At 37.0% G+C, this 21,413-nt stretch overlaps 1 protein-coding gene across 1 annotated transcript in view; it reads left to right on the top strand.

Annotated features, from left to right (window-relative positions):
- ALG13 (ALG13 UDP-N-acetylglucosaminyltransferase subunit) overlaps positions 1-21,413 on the top strand; it is a 99,016-nt gene that overhangs the window by 32,661 nt on the left and 44,942 nt on the right. The window contains 10 exon segments of the mRNA XM_045817449.1: positions 2,055-2,083; positions 2,086-2,207; positions 2,209-2,280; positions 2,282-2,434; positions 3,003-3,086; positions 5,380-5,430; positions 6,156-6,202; positions 7,568-7,640; positions 20,496-20,577; positions 20,770-20,932. Coding sequence (XP_045673405.1) covers positions 2,055-2,083; positions 2,086-2,207; positions 2,209-2,280; positions 2,282-2,434; positions 3,003-3,086; positions 5,380-5,430; positions 6,156-6,202; positions 7,568-7,640; positions 20,496-20,577; positions 20,770-20,932 — 876 coding nt within the window.

Genomic DNA, 21,413 nt, shown 5'->3' with positions numbered 1-21,413 from the left:
CTGTGAAATGTGTAGATAATCCTTTGCTCATTTTTAAATGTGTTGTTTTCTTTTTGTTGACTTTTAAGTTCATTATATATTTCAGTAAAAAGTTTTTTGTTACATATGTGATATACAAATATTTTCTCCCAGTCTGGCTTGTATTATCATTCTCCTAACAGTATCATTTGAAGAGCAAAAGTTTTAATTTTGATAAATTTCAATTTTTTTTCTTACATCTAAAAACTGTTTGCCTAACTCAAGGCATTGAAGATTTTCTATTATGCTTTCTTCCAAAAGCTTTGAAGTTTCGTTCTACATTTAGGTCTTTGATCTATTTTGAGTTAATTATTGTGAAAATGTGAGGTACAGGTTGAAGATCAAATTTTTTCTTTTGCATATGGATATCAATTGTTCCAGCACCATTTGATGAAAATACTATCTTTTCTCTGTTAAATTGCTCTTGAACCTTTTGTCAAAAATCAGTTAACCATATTTGTGTGGGTCTCTTTTTGTGTGCTTTCTCTGTGCTGCTTTCTCTTTCTTCTATCTCTTTTTGTCTTCCTGGCTCTAATTTTTCTTCTTTAAGAAAATTCAGAAACATTTTCTTCTCTCTGTTCTCCTATTTTTTTATTTCTCCCATTTTTCTCTTCCTTTATTTCCTTCCTTAAACTTACATATATAGATTAATTGAAGTTTTATATACCTTATTTTTAGTTTAAATAGCAATAAACATGAAGAATTTTCAGTGTATTTGTGGCCTTAAAGAAAGATGATGATTCCTCTTTCAGAACTTTTACAAAAGGAATAAGTTCCGCATGGTTATGGTTTCTTTAAAAAGGGAAATTAGTTAAGGTAATTTCAGACTGGCATGTTAAAAAGGAAGTCAAGATTTTATTCTTTATTTTACCATGCCTTTATTTCATCCCTAAATTATGAAGTTGGTCATTCATGCTGCCTCTGTAGGGTACAGTCATGATTACTACTGAATCCATAGGTAAAAGAAAAACAATTTTCAGAGCAGCTGAATTTTTCAACTTCTTCAAACACAGATTTTGATCTATCCTTTTAACATTTAGAAAAAGTAAAAAAGGGATTGGATTTAGGCATTTAAATAAAAACGAGACACTTGATCATGGACTCAAGTACTACAGGTGACCAGTCCCCTGTCTTTGAACCTTACAAAGCATAGTCATGTTTCACTTCGGTTTTCTCATAATCCAGAGTAGCTTTTTTTCCAGGAAAGTGTCCTAATAATACATTGAAAGACGCCTCTCATGTCTAACACTTTTAGTGCTGTGCCACAGGATTTTAAATGCAGTCTATTATAAAGTTTGTGGCTAAGTTATTCCTTTCATGATACTTCAATTTAATTTTTTTTATCTTCAGTGTCTAAGAAACACTCTTTGCATATTTTCTTTTAATTAATGCTATACAGTACTTTGGAGACATTAGTCAAGGATTCTATCACTGTTTCCTACCATAACTAATGGATTTAGTTTCTGTGATCTTAGTAGAGGGTTATTATCTAGGAGAACTGAATGAGAAGATTACTTAAACCCCATACCTGAAATATCCATGTAACTGCTTTGGCACATTACTTTCCTTGAACTGTGACCTCTGTGCCTGTATATTAAGGGTGCCACCTTTCTATGTTTTAAGAAGATAATTCTGACTACAAAAAGTTACTACGTAAATTAGGTTCAGATTTTTTCCTCTTATCTCTGTGAAACCATGAAAGGAGCAGGGAACTTGGGCAGAGACTGTAGTTGAAAATATGGCTAGAGGTCTTACAGTAGTGTAATGCAGGCCAGGCTGCATCATATACACCTGGGTGTTATTGCAGTTGCTTTGCAGCCTCGTGCAGCAGTTGCCCTGAGTTAAGTTGCAAAGTAAGCCTCCCCTTGGTCCCAAAGCTCAGCTGCTTGTGCATACTTCTCTCAAGCTTGGGCTGATTGGGTTAATTCCTCTCTTCCCCAATAAGGTACCTCTGTAAGTACCTTCTCCCTCCTATGTCTTTCTCAATTTGAGTTCTCTATTCCTAGAAGCATTGGTTCTTCCTTTTCTTTTCACAGGATCTCAACTTGTCCTGGGCAAGCCAGCTCTTTGCTTCTGTTCTCAAGAAGTGCCAGGATTCTGCAACGCTGACTCCAACTACCTTCTCATACCTAGACTTTGGGCTGCTTTCAGGATACCTGCATAAGCAAGCTCTTGTCACTACTACCCATTCCTACCTGCACCCTCCTTTTTCCTTCTGGCTACACTTGTGTTCGTTTCTCTCCCTCCCCACCTCCACCCCCACCCCCTGGGCACAATGCATAAAGGATGGAAAAAGTACTGCGGCCAGAAGTCTGCGAGTGAGGCAACAATGGATGAATATTTAGGCAGCTTAGGACTATTTCGAAAACTGACTGCCAAGGATGCCTCTTGCCTCTTTCGGGCTATTTCGGAGCAGGTAAAAGGAAAACAAATGTATCTTCCCATACTGAGATTTCAGAGTTTGAGATGTGGCATGGTACTGTAGCTAAAAGATCTATAGCCCAGCAAAACAAAACAAAATTCTTTTTTCTTTCCTAGTAAAAACCTCCAGGTCTGTCTGCTACTTATTAGCTTGTTGCATACCTTTGCCGATTAGTCCGAATGTGTTGCTGTGCCTTTGTTATCTCTTTTGTTTTCTAAATACTACTTTGGAATGTAAGAGAAATACGATGATGGGGTTAAAGAAAAATTTGAAATTTATCTCAGTCCTTTATGAGCAGCCCCTGATTCCTCTAAATTTGCCTAAGGGAAAATGCAGGCTGTGCCCATCAAGAGTAGAAAAGGAGGAGCTTAACAGAATCATTTCTCTCTATTCTCACTAGAGGTGACAAGAACAGATTTTTAATAATATCAGGACTTAATTTTCCAATTTCCTTCATATGTTCTGAAGGGGAGGGGGACTTTAAATGTCCACTTCATAGTGTTAATTTATAAGCTTCTGTTTTAAATGACTGCTGACAGTAAGCTGGTTTTTCTCTTTTTAGTTGTTTTGCAGCCAGGTCCATCATTTGGAAATCAGAAAAGCGTGTGTCTCATATATGAGAGAAAATCAACAAACTTTTGAGTCTGTAAGTAGAATACATACCCAAAGGAGAGTTGTCATTAGAGCATGTAGTAGAGGGGAAATGAATTTTGAGCACCTACATATGAAAATTATATCATGTAATCCCAGTAGCAAATATTTAATTTTTTGCTAATTTATTTCCCTCTAGCTAGCACACTTCTGGACCTCGTTCCAGAATTAGATTGTTTTGCACCCTAAAATTTGAGAAAAAACCTGTATTCTCCCATTATTTTCATTCCCTACATACCAAAAAACTCCCAAACCCTGAAAAGTTACACTTTGACTTCTGTTTTATATTATCTATACCACTATTTTCTTGAACAACTAATCATAGTTCAAGAAAGGTTTGGCTGTGTTAACATTTTTAAATATGCACAGATGGGAATCCCCTCTGTTCTCTAGCTTAATTCTGCAATGCTTGAAAAATCTTGTAAAGCTTAATTGTAAGTAAACAAATTAGTCCTAAACATCCATTTTTCCATGTAACAAACTGGTAATGGGAGTTCTGCCACTAATGATTGACGTTAAAACAACTTTAGAAGGCATCTTTCTGTAAGTTGATGTATTTGAATTCCTGTTAACAAACTGTTTTTATCAAGGTGTAATAGGAAGTGTGCCCTTTGTTGTTTCTGTTATATTTTTATTATACCCCAGCCCTCCCAGTACTTTTTTCTTCTAGCTGTATACTATGGATATTTGCCTGCTGTTCTCGAGGTTTACTCTTAATTTTTTCCACAGGTTTCATTGAATTTTAAAACTATGTAAAGGCTTCTTGACTTTTAAAGCTTATTACCCTAAAGTGTTTACCACACCTGGGAAAAAGATTGTTCATGAATTACTTCAAATGCAATACCGTGATGTAAAGCAGTGCATCTCAAGTATTTTTGTGCATACAAATCACCTGGATATCTTGTTAAGATACGGATTTTGATTTAGTAGTTTTGAGCTGGGGCCCAAGATTTCTCTCTTGTTAACAAACTTCCAAGTGGTAATTGCTGTTGTTTGTAGACCACATTTTGAGTAACAAAGGTGCATGTGTAAAATTTTAAAACTACATGGATAAATCTTGGAATAATTTTACTGTGTGGAAGAAACCAGACTGGCCCCCCAAAGTACATACTGTATGATTTCCTTTATATAAAACAAGAAAATGCAAACCAATCTGTAGTGATTAAAGCAGGTCAGTGATTGCTTAGGGGTCAGTGGTATTAAAGAGGAGCACAAGGAAACTTCCGGGGATGATGAATATATTCTGCATCATGATTATCATGGTTTCATGGGTGCATACATGTGTCAAAACTTATTAGATTGTGCCATTTAAATATGTGCAGTTTATTGTATGTTTTGTATACATGGAACAGACTGAGAGCTGTCAGAGAGGAGGAGGGAGGAGGACTGGATGAAAGAACATGAGGGGATTAGCTAAAGAACATACATGCATAACCCATAGGCACAGACAACTGTGAGGTGTTGGCCAGAGAGGAGTGGGGCAGAGGGCAGGCGGGAGGTGGGCAAAAGGGGGGAAATGAGGACATCTGTAATAGTGTCAACAATAAAAATACGGAAAAGAAATATTTGTAGTTTATTGTATGTGAGTTATACCTGAATAATGCTGTTTTAAAAAGGGATTGAGAAAAATTAAAAATTGATTTTTAAAATTCTAGTTATATTTAATTCTAGCTATACCGGATATGCATGGAATTAGATATATATTCCCTGAGTTTAATTAACTTAATTTTTATTGAGGTATATTTTATAAACAATGAAATTCACCATTTTAAGTTTAGCATTTTTAGTTTTGGCAATAATAAACAGTCATGCAGCTGCCAGAGCAATCAAAATGTAGAAAATTTCTATCGTCCCCATAGTTTCCTTGTGCCCTGGCCTTTTTTTTTGAACCTAATGAAATTCCTTTAAAGTTCCTCAGTTTAACTTTGTAAATGCACATCTTTTATAAAATTTAAAGTATTGGACTTATAATTGTTGGGCTTGATTGATTTATGAAAGTTGTCAAGTTGGCGTTTTAAAATAAACTCATAGGTACATAGCATTTGAGGAAATGTGCTGGTGTTTGGGTAAGCCAGGACCAATTCCTAAAATACTTTTATGGTCCATCTTTTCTTCACTCATAGCTTTTGTGTATGTGCAAATCTTCTTGAGGTGCTGTGCAAAATAGTAATTTAATACCATAATTATTGAGCTGAACAAAAACCCATTGGAGGATAACATTGCAGAATATAATCAGATTTTAGTAATGCTGTGTATTTGGTTAAGTCAAGTTTGTTTTATTTTTGAAGTATGTGGAGGGATCTTTTGAGAAATACCTGGAACGGTTGGGAGATCCCAAGGTAAGATAAAATATGGGGGTTTAATCTTTTCAAAGTATTTGGAATAAGAACCTAAGTAATCATTCAGCTGTGTTGCTTTAGCTAGAGCCAATCTATTTTCCTAAGTAGCCAGCTGTGTTGAATCAAATAGTTCTGGCAAAAGTTTAGAGGCTGGCAGTCAACTTACTGTTTTTTTCTGTTGAATCTTGACAATTATGTGTTTAACAATTTTACCTACATAGATTAGTGAAAGAGTACATGCTGCTTGGGAACAGGACAAGCCTAAGCCTTTTCATTTTTAAGGGGGAGGGGGATAGTAATGAATGTTACTAGGAAGTCATTATTATTTTTTATTAAACAGTTCTCCTGATTTGTAGTTATCTTTCTTTTAAGTGGGAGTAAAATCCATAAACACACATTTAATTAAAAATTTTATGTGATTAAATTAAGTCCATAGTTCTGGGCTTAAAACACATGTACTAAATATCCTGCTAACTTCATATTCTTAACACTAATTCCATTTTTATTGTGCCTTTTAAATCTCCCATATTAACTGTCTTTGTTACTTAATGGCTAAGGTCTTTAGGTCTTTTTTTTTCCTGGATTAAATTTATGTTAACGAGTACTCCAAGTCTCAAAGCAAGTTATGTTTGTTCTACAAATTCTGCATCCAAAAAATAATTGATGAACTTGCAAAAACTTGTACTTTCTAACTATGCAATGTTTTTTTAAAAAACTATGTTTAGGAAAGTGCTGGCCAGCTGGAATTAAGAGCTCTTTCTCTAATATATAAGTAAGTTGAGTCTCTATCTTTTTTAAGAGTGTATGTGTGTTCAGTTTCTATTAAAGTCCCTTTAGGATTGGGAAAATTTTTAGATGTGTGATGTATTGATATGTAGAATGAAGAGGTCTAAGCCAAGTCAATTAGTGTAATTTTTAGGTGAAGAATCTCCAGTATGTGTCTGTTTGAATGGAAGTATAAAGGACTTTAAGAACTGCTAATAATAGCAGTTCCTATGGAAAATTAGAATATTTATCTTAGAATTTTGTTTAAGTTTGTCGTCTTTTGCATGCATCCTCATTGGGGCATCCTCATTGGGGCCGCATTGCTTCCAAGAGGGTAGAAATCGGTTTTTGAGGACAAGAAAAGTAGATATTACAGTGGTTTACAGTGTAACTGTGGTATTACAATTTCATAGGGTAATTAAGAAAAGTCTAAAGCTGCTCTTTAGGGAGGCAATAATGGACGAAATTTTGAGTAATACTATAATGCTTTGGAAGTTTTGTTTTGGTTTTTGAAATTGCAGAAGTGGCATATCTGAAAGCTGTAGGGATTTGAAAAAGCTACGTAATACAGGTTAGAGGCTAGTGGGAATATTGTTGATTTGAGAAGTTTGATCTGTATAAGACTCTTTCCCAAATCTGATGGTGAGATGGCATATACTTGGTAGTGTTAGAACCCTTTTGTTATGGGGACTTGTTCAAGTTAGTGTTTTTGGTCTCCCCTTTGCTCATTAAATCCAGCAACAGGTGGAACAACAGAGTCATTGGGAAGGTTGCTTTTAAATCAGGTGCTAGCTCTTAAATTGGCCTGCTATCAGTTTTTGTATGGCCCTTGCGATGAGAATGCTTTTCAAAAGGTTAAAAATCAAAAGAAGGATAATGCTTCATAGTATGTGAAAATTACATGAATTTCAACTTTAAGTCTCTATAAGTAAAGTTTTATTGGAACACAGTCATGTGCATTTGTTTAGCATTGTCTATGGTTGCTTTCATGCTACAAAGTGAAAGTTGAAAAAAACATATGGCCTACAAAAGCTGAAATGTTTATTAGGTGGGCTTTTATGAAGAAAAATGTTTATTATCTGGTTTTTTTATCTGCTCTAAATAAGTGGGAGCCTCTAGAACTCCCAAATGTACATACATAATTGATAATCTTCTTTATTCCTCCTCCCCTAAATTAAGATACATTTTAAAAAATCCATAGGACTTTACTAGCCATTAGCTTCTGTACCTTGAATTAACATTATTTAAAGTTTTAAGCATTCAGATTACTTTATATGAATAAGGTTAGCAGTTTAAAAGAACAAATGCTTATTTCTTATAACTATCTCTTGCATATGATAAATTGTGGCTTCTTTGTTTTCTACTCACATAGTCGAGATTTCATTCTTTATCGCAATCCTGGAAAACCTCCAACTTATGTCACAGATAATGGCTATGAAGACAAGGTAAGAAGATGAGTGAATGTTAACTAAAAAAAAAAAAAGAATTTGAATGATGCTGTGGGCTTATCAGGATATTAAGCAATCCTATTATACCTATTTAGTTAAAAAAAAAAAAAGGCCCATTCTTCCCTGACTGGTGTGGGTCAGTGGATTGAGTGCCGGCCTGTGAACTGAAAGGTCACCAGTTCGATTCCCAGTCAAGGCGCATGCCTGGGTTGTGGGCTGGGTCCCCAGCTATAGGCATGCGAGGGGCAACTGATCACTATATCTCTCGCACATCAATGTTTCTATTTCTCCCTCCCTTCCCCTCTCTCTAAAAATAAATACATTTTTTAAAAAGTAAACCCATTCCAAATGCAAAGCCTTTCTGCCACCAGCCTTTTCCTCTCCACTGAGTCATCATCACTGTTGTTAGCTACTCTTTAGAACAGACATGATGTTGTCACTCCTCTATAACATAAAACTCTAGTTGGCTCCTCATTGATTAGAACGGTAAGGTTCATTGCTAGCTATCAGAGAGATGCAAATTAAAACCACAATGAGATACCACATCACACCAGTAAGAATGGCCATCATAAACAAAGCAACAAACAAGTGTTGGAGAGGTTGTGGAGAAAAGGGGTCCCTAGTGCACTGTTGGTGGGACTGCAGACTGGTACAACCACTATGGAAAGCAGTATGGAACTTCCTCAGAAAACTAAAAATGGATCTGCCTTTTGACCCAGCAATTCCACTACTGGGACTCTATCCTAAGAATACTGAAACACCAATACAAAAGAACCTATGCATCCCAATGTTCATAGCAGCACAATTTACAATAGCTAGGTGCTGGAAGCAACCTAGATGCCCATCAGTAAATGAATGGATCAAAAAACTATGGTGCATTTACACAATGGAATTCTATGCAGCAGAAAGAAAGTAGGAGCTCCTACCCTTTGCAACAGCTTGGATGGAGCTGGAAAGCATTATGCTAAGCAAAATAAGCCAGGCAGTGAAAGACAAATACCATATCATCTCACCTTTAACAGGAACCTAAACAACAAAACAAAGAAACAATCAAAATATAACCAAAGACACTGAAATAAAGAACAGGCTGACAGTGACCAGAGGGGAGAGAAGAGGGAATTTCAGGGGAGAATGGGAAGGGTTTACGGGAACAAATTTAAAGGACACATGGACAAAAAATAGGGGGAGGGTGGTAATGAGAGGGAGGTGGGGAGGGTTGGGAGGGTGGGCTGGATTGGGAGTAAAAGGGAGAAAACTGTACTTGAACAGTGATTAAAATAAAATTTAAAAAAAAATGAAAGGTAAGGTTAAAACTGTGAAGCTCCATATTCAGTGCTCTCAAGGGTCGCAGCCTTTCTTTCCAAATTTGTTTTCCTCCAGCATTACTATGCCACACTTCCAGATAGACTTTTATACTTTTTTTCTTTCCTTTGTATCTCACATGTGTCAATTCCTGTGAAACTTTTCCAACTCCTCTGGAGTTACCGTATTTTTCGGACTATAAGACGTACTTTTCCCCCCACAAATTTGGAAGGAATAATGGTTATTGCTGCTTTTGAGTTCTGTTTACACTTACATTGGTGAAATATTATTTATGTTATTAAATATTTTACCACATTTTTTGCTTCAAAATTTTTTTCCTATTTCGCTCCTCCAAAACCTGGGTGCGTCTTATGGTCCAAAAATACAGTATTTCTTTCCTTTGTATTACCCTAGCATCACTCAAGCAATTATGATACTTATCACATTGTATTTGTTTTCATATCTGTTTCTCTCAGTCTGAAAGTTTCTTAAGGGCAGGGGCAGTGTGCTACTGCTGCCTAAGTAAGGTGGAAATACTAGTAGGTTCACAGCTTTCAGCAGGTGAACAATTTGTTCTTCAGCATAAAGTTTTTCTTCCAAAAGTTTTAAGAAAATATTTTATCCTGATTATTTGATTATTGAATGAAGACTACACTTTCTAAATCTTGTTTCACATTGTGGAGCAAAATTCAGGTAATGTTTTGATGATGGTAAAACAAGACTAGACATTGGAAGGACTATTAGGATGTTATAGTAATCTAGACCAGCTGTCCCCAACCTTTTTGGCACCAGAGACCAGTTTCATGGAAGACAATTTTTCCACGGGTGGAAGTTGGGCAGGAGGAAGAGCTCAGGCAGTAATGAGAGTGAAGCTTGCTCCCTCGCCTGCTGCTCTCACCTGCATGCTGTGCAGTTCCTAACAGAGCACTTACTGGTACCAGTACTGGTTCATAGTCCAGGAGTTGGGGACCCCTGCTCTAGACAAAAGACCTGAACTAGGCAAGTGGCATTAGGATGCAAGAGATAACTTAAAACTATAAGTATAAATTGGGGCACATTAATTGTTTCATCAATGGTACCACCATCTAATTTGTTCAGCAAACATTAAGCTCCTATAGTGTGCCAGGCATTTTACTGGGCTTTGTGGATATCAGAATGAATATAATAAAATTGTTTTTTTTTTTAATTTTATTTCAATCATTGTAAATATTGTTTTCTCCTTTTTACTCCCAATCCAGCCCCCCCCACCCCTCCCCACATCCCTCCCATTACCACCCTCCCCTTAGTTTATGACCATGGGTCCTTTAAGTTTGTTCCCGTGAACCCTTCCCACTGTCCTCTGAAACTCCCTCTACTCTCTTCTGTGGGCACTGTCAGCCTGACCTCTATTTCAGTGTCTTTGGTTATATTTTGCTTGTTTCTTTGTTTTGTTGTTTAGGTTCCTGTTAAAGGTGAGATGATATGGTATTTGTCTTTCACTGCCTGGCTTGTTTCGCTTAGCATAATGCTTTCCAGCTCCATCCAAGCTGTTGCAAAGGGTAGGAGCTCCCTCATTCTTTCTGCTGCATAGAATTCCATTGTGTAAATGCACCATAGTTTTTTGGTCCATTCATTTACTGATGGGCATCTTGGTTGCTTCCAGCACCTAGCTATTGTAAATTGTGCTGCTATGAACATTGGGATGCATAGGTTCTTTTGTATTGGTGTTTTAGGGTTCTTAGGAAATAGTCCCAGCAGTGGAATTGCTGGGTCAAAAGGCAGATCCATTTTTAGTTTTCTGAGGAAGTACCATACTGCTCTCCATAGTGGTTGTACCAGTCTGCAGTCCCACCAACAGTGCATTAGGGTCCCCTTTTCTCCACAACGTCTCCAACACTCATTGTTTATTGCTTTGTTTATGATGGCCATTCTGACTGGTGTGAAGTGGTATCTCATTGTGGTTTTAATTTGCATCTCTCTGATAGCTAGCGATATTGAACATCGTTTCATGTGTCTTTGGATGTTCTGTATGTCCTCCTTGGAGAAGTGTCTGTTCAAGTCCTTTGCCCATTTTTTAATTGGATTCCTTGTCTTCTTAGAGTGTAGTCGTGTGAGTTCTTTAAATATTTTGGAGATTAAACCCTTGTCTGCAGTATCATTGGGAAATATGTTTTCCCATGCAGTTGGTTCTGTTTTAATTTTGATACTGTTTTCTTTAGCTGTGCAGAAGCTTTTTATTTTGATGAGGTCCCATTTGTTTATTCTTTCCTTTATGTCCCTTGCTCTAGGGGACATGTCAGTAAAAAGTTTCTGCATGAAATATCTGAGATTTTCCTACCTACATTCTCCTCTAGGACTTTAATGGTGTCACGTTTTATATTTAAGTCTTTTATCCACCTTGAATTTATTTTTGTATATGGTGTAAGTTGGTGCTCAAGTTTCAATTTTTTTGCGCGTAGCTGTCCAGTTCTCCCAACACCATTTGTTGAAGAGGCTATTTTTATTCCATTTTATGCTGCTGCACCCTTTGTCAAATATTAATTGACCATAGAGACTCGGGTTTATTTCTGGGCTCTCTGTTCTGTTCCATTGGTCCATGTGCCTGTTTTTATGCCAGGACCAGGCTGTTTTGATTACTGTGGCCTTGTAGTATAGTTTAGTGTTAGGTATTGTGATCCCTCCTACTTTACTATTCTTTCTCAAAATTATAGCTGCTCTTAGGGGTCATTTATAATTCCATATACATTTTTGAAGTGTTTGTTCTATGTCTATGAAACATGCCATTGGTACTTTAATGAGAATTGCATTGAATGTGTAAATTGATTGGGTAGTGTGGACATTTTGATGATCCTAATTCTTCCAATCCATGAACACGGTATATGTTTCCATTTGTTAGTGTCTTCCTTGATTTCTTTCCTGAGTATTATATAGTTTTCTGAATACAGGTCTTTTACCTCTTTGGTTAGGTTTATTCCTAGATATTTTATTTTTTCTTTTTGCTATTTCAAATGGGATTTTTTCCTTGATCTCTGCTTCTGCTGTGTCATTGTTGGTGTACAGAAATGCCTTTGATTTCTAGATACTGACTTTGTATCCTGCTGTTTTGCCAAATTCACTTATTAGGTCAAGCAGTTTTTTGGTGGAGTCTATAGGATTTTCTATGTATACTATCATGTCATGTGCAAACAGTGACAGTTTTGTTTCCTCCTTTCCGATTTGGATGCCTTTCATTTATTTTTCTTGTCTGATTGCTGTGGCTAAAACTTCCAGTACTATATTGAATAGAAGGGGTGAAAGTGGACAGCCTTGTCTTGTTCCTGATCTTAGTGGAAAAGATTTTAATTTTTGCCCATTGAGTATGATGTTGGCTGTAGGTCTCATATATGGCCTTTATTATGATGAGGAATGCTCCCTATATTCCCATTTTGCCGAGTGTTTTTATCATGAATGGGTGCTGTACCTTATCAAATGCTTTTTCTGCATCAATTGATATGATCATGTGGTTTTTGTCTTTGCTTTTGTTTATGTGATGTATTTCATTTACTGACTTAAGAATATTGAACCATCCTTGCATCCCTGGAATGAATCCCACTTGGTCATGGTGTATGATCTTTTTAATGTATTGTTGGATGCGGTTTGCCAATATTTTGTTGAGGATTTTAGCGTCCATGTTCATCAGTGATATTGGCCTGAAGTTTTCTTTCTTTGTTGTGTCTTTATTTGGTTTTGGAATTAGGATGATGTTGGCCTCATAAAAAGAGTTTGGGAGACTCCCATCTTTCTGGAGTTTTTGGAAAAGTCTGTGAAGGATAGAGGTTAGCTCTTCCTTAAATGCTTTGTAGAATTCTCCCGTGAAACCATCAGGTCCAGCGCTTTTGTGTGTTGGGAGTTTTTTGATTACTGCTTCAATTTCTTTTTGTTATTGGTCTGTTCAGGCTTTCTGCTTCTTTTTTCATTGAGTTTTGGAAGATTATATTTTTTCTAGAAATGTTTCCATTTCACCTAGGTTTTCAAATTTTTTCGCATACAATTCTGTGTAGTAATTTCTTACAATGCTTTGTATTTCTGTGGTATCTGTTGTAATCTCTCCTCTTTCATTTCTGATTGTGTTTATTTGGGTCTTCTCTCTTTTTTTCTTGATGAGTCTGCTTAAAGGCTTGTCGATTTTGTTTATCTTTTCAAAGAACCAGCTCTTGGATTCATTGATCCTTAGAATTGTGCTTTTAGTCTCAATGTCATTTGATTCTGCTCTGATCTTGGTTATTTCCTTCCTTCTGCTTGTTCTGGGATGTCTTTGTTGTTGTTCCTCGAGGTCTTGTAGATGTAGGGTTAGGTTGTTTGTTTGGAATGTTTCTAACCTTTTTAGGTGGGCCTGTATCGCTATGAACTTCCCTCTCAGGACTGCCTTGGCTGTGTCCCATAAGTTTTCGGTTGTTGTGAGTTTGTTTTCATTTGTTTCCAGAAACCTTTTGATTTCTTCCCTAATATCATTCTTCCCCCATTCATTGTTTAATAGCATGCTATTTAATCTCCATGATTTTGAATGTTTTGAGTTTTTTTTCTTTGGGGTTGGTTTCTGCCTTCAGTCCCTTGTGGTCTGAAAAAATGCTTGGTATGATTTCAGTTTTCTTGAAATTGTTGAGGCTTGTTTTGTGTCCTATCATGTGGTCTATCTTTGAGAATGTTCCGTGTACATTTGAAAAGAATGTATATTTAGCTTCTTTTGGATGGAGGGCTCTGTATATTTCAATAAAGTCCATTTCATCAAGGGTATTGTTCAATGCCACAATATCTTTGTTGATATTTTGGTTAGAAGATCTGTTTATTTTTGATAGCGGAATGTTAAAATCCCCCACAACAATTGTGTTGCTGTCCATATCTTTCTTGAAGTCCTCTAAGATTTCTTTATATATTTGGGTGCTCCTATGTTGGATGCATATATATTTACAATGTTTATGTCTTCTTGATGGATTCTTCCCTTGAGTATTATGAAGTGACCCTCTGGGTCTCTCTTTATGGACCTTTTTTGGAAGTCTATTTTGTCTGATATGAGTGTTGCTACCCTGGCTTTTTTTTCCCTGTCCATTTGCTTGGAAGATTTGTTTCCAGCCCTTCACTTTCAGCCTGTGTAGGTCTTTTATCCTGAGGTGGGTCTCTTGTAGACAGCAGATATGTGGGTCATGTTTTCTTATCCATTCAGCTATTCTATGTCTTTTGATTGGAGCATTTAATCCATTTAAGTTTAAGATTATTATTGATAGGTACTTATTCATTGTCCTTTATGTACGTGTTTTCCTCTCTCTCTCTCTCTCTCTCTCTTTTCCTTCCCTTCCTTAAAGAAGTCCCTTTAGAATATCTTGCAGAGCTGGTTCGGTGGAGGTGTATTCTTTTAGACTTCTTTTGTCTGGGAAGCTTCTTATTTGGCCATCTATCTTGATTGAGAGCCTTGCTGGATATAGTAGCCTTGGTTGCAGACCTCTGGTTCTCATTACCTGGAGTATTTCTTGCCATTCTCTTCTGGCTTGAAGTGTTTCCATTGAGAAGTCAGCTGTTAGCCTTATTGGGGGCTCCCTTGTATGTTACTTCCTTTTTCTCCCTTGCTGCCTTTAAGATTCTCTCTTTGTCTTGAAATTTTGCCATTTTAATTATGATGTGTCTTGAGGTGGGCCTCTTTGGGTTCCTCTTGATTGGGACTCTCTGTGTTTCCTGGATTTGTGTGACTTGTTCTCTCATCAAATTAGGCAAGTTCTCCTTCATTACTTTTTCAACTAGGTTTTCTATCCCTTGCTCTTCTTCTCCTCCTCCTTCTGGTATCCCTATTATACAGATATTATTACGTTTCATATTGTCTTGCATTTTTCTTAATCCCTCTTCATTCTTTCTGAGCCTCTTTTCCTTTTCTTGCTCTTTCTGGATGTTGTTTTCTACTTTGTCCTCCAGCTCGCTAATCCGATCTTCTGCTTCATCAATCCTGCTTTTCATTCCTTCTACTGTGTTCTTCAGTTCAGAAATTGTATTCTTCATTTCCTCTTGACCTTTGTTGAGAGTTTCTATTTCCTTTTTCATGTTTATATAGTTTGCAGTGAGATTGATGTAGTTTCCCTCTAATTTCTGAAAGGTCATTGTGAGTTCATTGAATTTCCTCATAATCATTTTTTCGAACTCACTATCTGATAATTGAGTTGCCTCTATTTCATTTAGCATTTTTTCTGAGGCTTCCTTGCTTCCCTTCAATTGGGGGTTGTTTCTTTGTTTTCTCATTGTTCGTGGGTTTCTTCTTTTTTCTTCATGTTTCTTAAATTGATCTGTTCTTACTCCCTGTAATTATGGTGTGAACTTCTGTGGTAGAATATTTGTGAGATTCCGTGGTGCAATTTCCTTCGTGTGTCCTGGTGTTCACAGCTTCCCACTATTCTTTTTTGTGATCAGTTGGAGGAGTAAGGCGAAATGGTTTAAGACAGCAAGACAATCTACTATGATAATTACATTAGCAGCCTGTAGAGAAGAGATGGATTATGCTTTGGCTCCTTATAGTGTTAACCGTGATCCTCCACCCCACTATCCACGTTTTAGAAAGGATGGAAAGAGGGTAAGACTCTTATTGGGGACGAGAGGATTGTTAGTTGTATCTAGAGAGCTGTGAGGCTGTTGGAGGTCAGATTGTAAGGTAGGGTTGGATTAAAGATTAGTATGTAGGAGTAGTGTGTAAAAGAATAGAGACAACCCCCACAATAGTATAGTTCAGAAAATTGCAATGTGGGCTGAGATCAGGTAGGGGTATTGAGTAGCATTTACGATTGTATGGACTAGGTCTTGTTAACAGTAATAGTAAAGTGATGGTCTCGTGGCAGAATTGGTGAGATCTAGATAACAAGAATAAAGAGTATAGAACCTTGAGAAGTGTATTACTGGAACACAGATGAAGAATAGTAAATTATCAACACATTGTGACTGAGATACCAGGAGGAACCTCTCAAATGACAGTATAACCAGCCAAGCAAAGAAGATTATACAGAAAGAAAAAGAATACCAAAATATTATTAAAATAAAAAATGTCAGAAAAGTGAGAAAAAGATAATACAAATTTACGGTAACTTGCAAGATTAAAAAAAAGGAAAGAAAAGCAGAAGATGGAGTGCAGGAGAGATAAATTTGGAGTGGAAAGAATAATATTAGGATGAATGGAAGAGAAACATAAGGATTTGCGAGGTATAAATATAATAAGAATTGAAAAAATGTCACATAAAACACAAGATAAAATCAATCTACCAACAACAGGAACAAAACCAAACCAAACCAAACAAAACAAAATAAGAAAAACCTCTTGTTGGTTTCTAACTGGCCAGACCAGTTTTTCTGATCTTGCTGGCTTCAGCTGGCTGAGGGACCTTGGAAATGCTTCTCTCTCTTCCCAGCCAGATCTCAGCAAGACTGTCAGGTACCCTGGGTGCTCCCAAGCACACTCGCTCTCTAGAGCTCACTGCCGCGTTCTTCCGGACTCTGGGGGTCTTGCAGGGTTCCAGCTCTGTGATCTGGGAAGGCACCCGCGACGCTTTTGGGATTCACTGTGCCCTCCCTGGGAATCGTAAAAGCGTGCGACCCTTCTGGGTTCACAGTGCGCGTGAGTCTGGCTTCCCGATGGGGCACAAGCTGAGCCCTTCCCACCTCTTTGTTTTCCACCGATCCCCCACCCCGACCGGGCTAAGGGTGTTGGCGCCTTTCCTGACCAGGGGCGGTCATGTGTGCTGGAGGCCCTCACCTCTCCCAGGTCTCTGGGTGGGTGTTCATAGTCCCTGGGCGATTTTTTCCCAGACGAACTGGCCAATCTGTTCCTTCAAGCAACACGTTCTCCCCTGGAGTTGCTCAACCCCCGTATTCGGGGGAGGGAGCAGCGACTCCCCTCTCCCGGGAGCCCTGAGGCAGACCCGGGAGCACCGGGCCTGGGGACTGCACACCCCTAGACCCCGCGCAGATCCCCGGGTCCCTTTTGTCCTGAAGCAGTCTCCTTACCGTCTGGTTTTTCAGTGATCGCAATAATTTTTGATGTCCTGCTTTCAAAAGTGATTCAGTAACCTAGTCTACTTGCTCTGTTTCTCCACCGATCCGCGAGTTTCCCTCCTCTTCACAGAAGCTGAGAAAAACGCTGCCTAGAGTAAAGCCGCCATCTTCCTCTCTGTATAAAATTCTTTTTTAAAAGGTTTAGTTATTTATTTTTAGAGAGGTAAGGGAGGGAGAAAGAGAGAGAGAGAGAAACATCAATGTGCAGTTACTGGGGGCCGTGGCCTGCAACCCAGGCATGTGCCCTGGGTGGGACTAGAACCTGCGATACTTTGGTTTGCAGCTCGTGCTCAATCCGTTGAGCTATGCCAGCCAGGGCTATAATAAAATTCTTGCTGTCCAAGGGTGTAAGGGGCTATGAAAACAGACATGTAAATGTTTGGGAAGTGACAAGTTGTATAATAGAAGTATGTGCAAAGACCATAGAAGAAAAAGCACTTTACTCCGCTTAAGGGAATTTAGAAAGTTGCGTGGTGTTAGTGACATTCATGTGGAGTGTCAAAAGAGGAGTCTCACAAGTATGAAGGACACTCTACTCATAGGACACACTATATGCAAATGCATGGAAGCAAGAGACCCTTTGGGACTCAAATAGTTCGATGGAGGGAGGGCAATGCTAAAAAGATAAGTTAGACTTATATAATGAGGGGTGTAGTAGGCCTTGCTAAGAATTTGTCGTTTTTATTGTACAGAATAGTTAATTGAAGTTTTTTTCCCAATATTTTTGGAAATTTTCAAACACACAGAAAACCTAAAGAATATCTGCAGTCAGCATCCATATCCACCACTTAGAGTCTACTGTTAATTTTTTAGTATCCTTGTTTTATCAAATTTATATTCATCCTTCTTTCCATTCATTAATCCATCTTGATTTTTATGTATTCAAGGTAAATTTCAGATATCAGTACAGTTGCCCTAAGACACTCATTCAAAGTTTCTAAATAGAGATACGATAAAATCAGAGTTGTTTGAGGAAGAGGACCATTAACTTTTGTTTTAGCAGTGTGCATAGCATTGCATGAGATGAGATTTAGACATTTAGATCTTTACCAGGACTCTTTAAACCTGCAGTTAAATATTTTGCCCTCACATTATATTCTTAAAATTTTCATATAGAGAAAAATTAAGACTTTTATAGTGAACCTTTATATACCCACCTCCTAGTTACTACAAATTATATAGCACCATTTTCAAATAAGTCTTATATATCTCAGAGATACTGATCTAATAAGTTCTTTTGAGTGTGTACAACCATGAGAATACCATATATATAATTAACATCTATATATATACACAGAGCTAAAACTTATCAACCATTGGGTATTTCCATGCACAGGATAGTATATATATGTCTGATTTTGGAATACATATTTAAAGTGAATGTGTTCATACTGAAATTTAAGTATGGAAAAGCCAGGTGGCAGCAAATACTTTCCTTATGTGTTGCCTTGCTTTGCCTAAAACTGAGCTGCTATATCTCAGTTCAGGTCATAACATTTATATTTGAATTGTTTGGGTTTTCAAAAATAACTTTATTAAAGCAGTGAATATTATTAATTAGCCTTCCATAAAATATATTTTGGAGCCAATTTTCAAAGAAATAAATGCCTAATGATCACCTTGGTACCTTTCACCTTCTCTGTTGACCTTGAACTCTGCATTTTGAGGTTATTCAGTGTCAAAGTGAATGCTACTGGAAGCTAGCCATCTTCACTCAGCCCATTTGCTCTATCTAGAAAGAATAGACATGAATACTTTTATTAAAAACAAAATAAAAATTAAATCTGGAAAAGTAAAGTAAAAAGTCAGGTCTCCATTCATGTTCTTCAATTTCATATGCTTCATAGTAACAGCTATTAAGTTTTGGTATATATCCTTCTATATGATTCTTTTTGCATTTTTTAATGTAGGTAGGCTCATTTTACACTTAACATTCTGTTACACGTTCTTTTTAGATATCTGTCCTCAGTAATGTGGGTCTGCCTCTTTTTCTTTTACTAATTTACTGCCATTATTTCCCACCTGGCACCCCCAAACAAACACATTACCCACAGTTTGTAAGAGAATTATTATTTTATGTTGAGATACCACCAGGAACATAACAGCTATCATGCCTAGTTTCTCCTCTTCCAATCAAAATGGAACTGATTGCCAACTGAATAGAGAAATTGTATAGTCACCTGTTTTCTTTTCTGCTTTTTATTAATCAGTTCTGGTTAACTGGGTTCCTTTACTCCTTAACAATGCCTCCCGTTATTAATCTTTCTTAGTTGGAGTTCCTAGTTCTTCTAAAAGGGCTTCTCTGTTCACAATCTGCTCATTGTTCTTTGGTATTAATAAACACTTAAATGCGAATGCCCCTTGGGGTGGGTGAAACTTCATAACTTAAACTTTACTGTAAGTAAACCTTAGCTTGATACTTGCCCTCAGGGCTTTGAAATGGATTATACTGGTGGAGTTGGGAGTTGGGATTTCAAAAAAAGGGGTGGGGGCTATAGAAGAATAATAGACCTGGTATCAGAGTAATAGATCTAGTTTCAGAGAACTTGATTATTAGCAGAAGTTAGCCCAGGGTAGTGTGGGAAGGTAGAAAAAGAGTACTTAGGGTAATCTGCCAGGGAAGCTTTGTGGCAACATCCTCCCATAGATAACAGAGAATCATCTTTGGCACCTCGTATTGGCGATACCAGAAATGGCTTCAAGTGAAATAGACTTAATCACTAGGCATTACATCCCTTACACAAGACAGAGGTTTTGAAGCATTTAAACAAATTTCATCACGTGTAGCCAGGGAGCATTTTTACTGAAATAATTTGGTTAGTATGCATGGCCTTGGAATTGTTGTTGAAAAAACTAGAAATCAAAGGAATCAGCTAAGAAATTGATTATGTAGCCATCAAGGAAGTCTCTTGAGCAGGATTGCTCTTACATAGTATACTTATATATTGCTGTTCAGTACAGTGGATAACATTTTGAATAAATAGAAGTCTTTTCTTCTATATCAGAGTTTGGGGTATTTGGGTATTTGATTTAATTTGTCCAGTCATTCTTAGAAGTTGAGCTGGGTCTTTTGTCTTCTGTTAGGCTTTCCATTATATTCATGCATTTATTTTATAAAAGTTCCTGTCTTTTCCAAGTTATAAATTAGTGTTTGTTTGCTATATTAATCAGAATGTGATTGAGGCTCACAGTGTAGCCTTAGTGGTTTAATCTCAGCATTTAAAGATTCCTGTCAAGAAAATCTGAGGTATAGCTTACATTTATCTATGCTTAGATTTTAAAAATCATTTTCCCCCCAGCTTTATTGAGATACAATTGATACATTATGCTAAGTGAAATTAGTCAAATGGAGAAAAATACTGTATAATATCACTTATATGTAGAGTCTAAAAATCACTTTTTAAATAAAACACTTATTTTACTTCATCAGTTTCTGATTTGCAACTTAATTTTAAATATTTCATGGTTGTAAGATACATAACATTCATTGGCATTCTGTGTATTTTTCTTTAGATTCTACTCTGCTATTCAAGTAATGGTCATTATGATTCAGTGTATTCAAAACAATTTCAGTCAAGTGCAGCTGTTTGTCAAGGTATGTGAAGGCTTTATAATATAAATATTTGGGTGTGACTTGTTGCCAGTCTTTAAATTGTGGGACCTGCCATAGATAACTCTTTTTAAAACCTTGAATTGGTACCTATTGGATTTGTATCCTGGGTTATGGCTGTTTTCACATTGTTAAATATTATTTGGATAATTGGAGTTTGACCATTTTTTTCTTCAGCTGTATTGTATGAAATTCTCTATAAAGATGTGTTTGTTGTGGATGAAGAAGCATTGAAGACTGCAGTTGAATTGTTTCGAAGTAGTTCCAAGAAGAACAGAAACAGTGCTGTCACTGGTAGTGAGGATACCCATGTTGCCTACAAGAGTTTAACTCAGGATAGGTAATAAAAGGAAAGGGGATATCAACTATCAGATCATCATCTTTCTGTGTCATCATTTGAAAATGGAAGAGACTTGGCAAGCTTTTATGACTTAGACCACACAAAGACACATACACATTCATTCTTGCTCTCTAAAAGTATCTCTCTCTCTCTCTCTCTCTCTCTCTCTCTCTATCTCTCTCTCTCTTTCTCTCTCGTATGTATGTATGTATGTATGAATGAGTGTATGTATGTATATGTTTATAAAGAGATACATTTTTAATGGGGGAAGAGGAGTATTGTCCAAAAAGATGTGTTGTATTGTGAGATGCTCAGGCTTTGGGGGTTCAATCCAAATCAGAATCAGTTTTTTTGTTTGTTTTTTATTGCTAGAAGAGACTGTAAAATTGCCTAATCCTGTGATTCTCAAACTTCAGTTGTATACACATTATTTAGGGTACTTGTTAGAAAGGTAGATTCTTGAGACTACCGTCACGATATT

The sequence above is a fragment of the Phyllostomus hastatus genome, unplaced genomic scaffold (assembly GCF_019186645.2).
Source record: "Phyllostomus hastatus isolate PE091 unplaced genomic scaffold, TTU_PhHast_1.1 phas_scaffold_28, whole genome shotgun sequence".
Taxonomy (NCBI): domain Eukaryota; kingdom Metazoa; phylum Chordata; class Mammalia; order Chiroptera; family Phyllostomidae; genus Phyllostomus; species Phyllostomus hastatus.
This window is presented reverse-complemented; position numbering and strand designations above follow the sequence as displayed.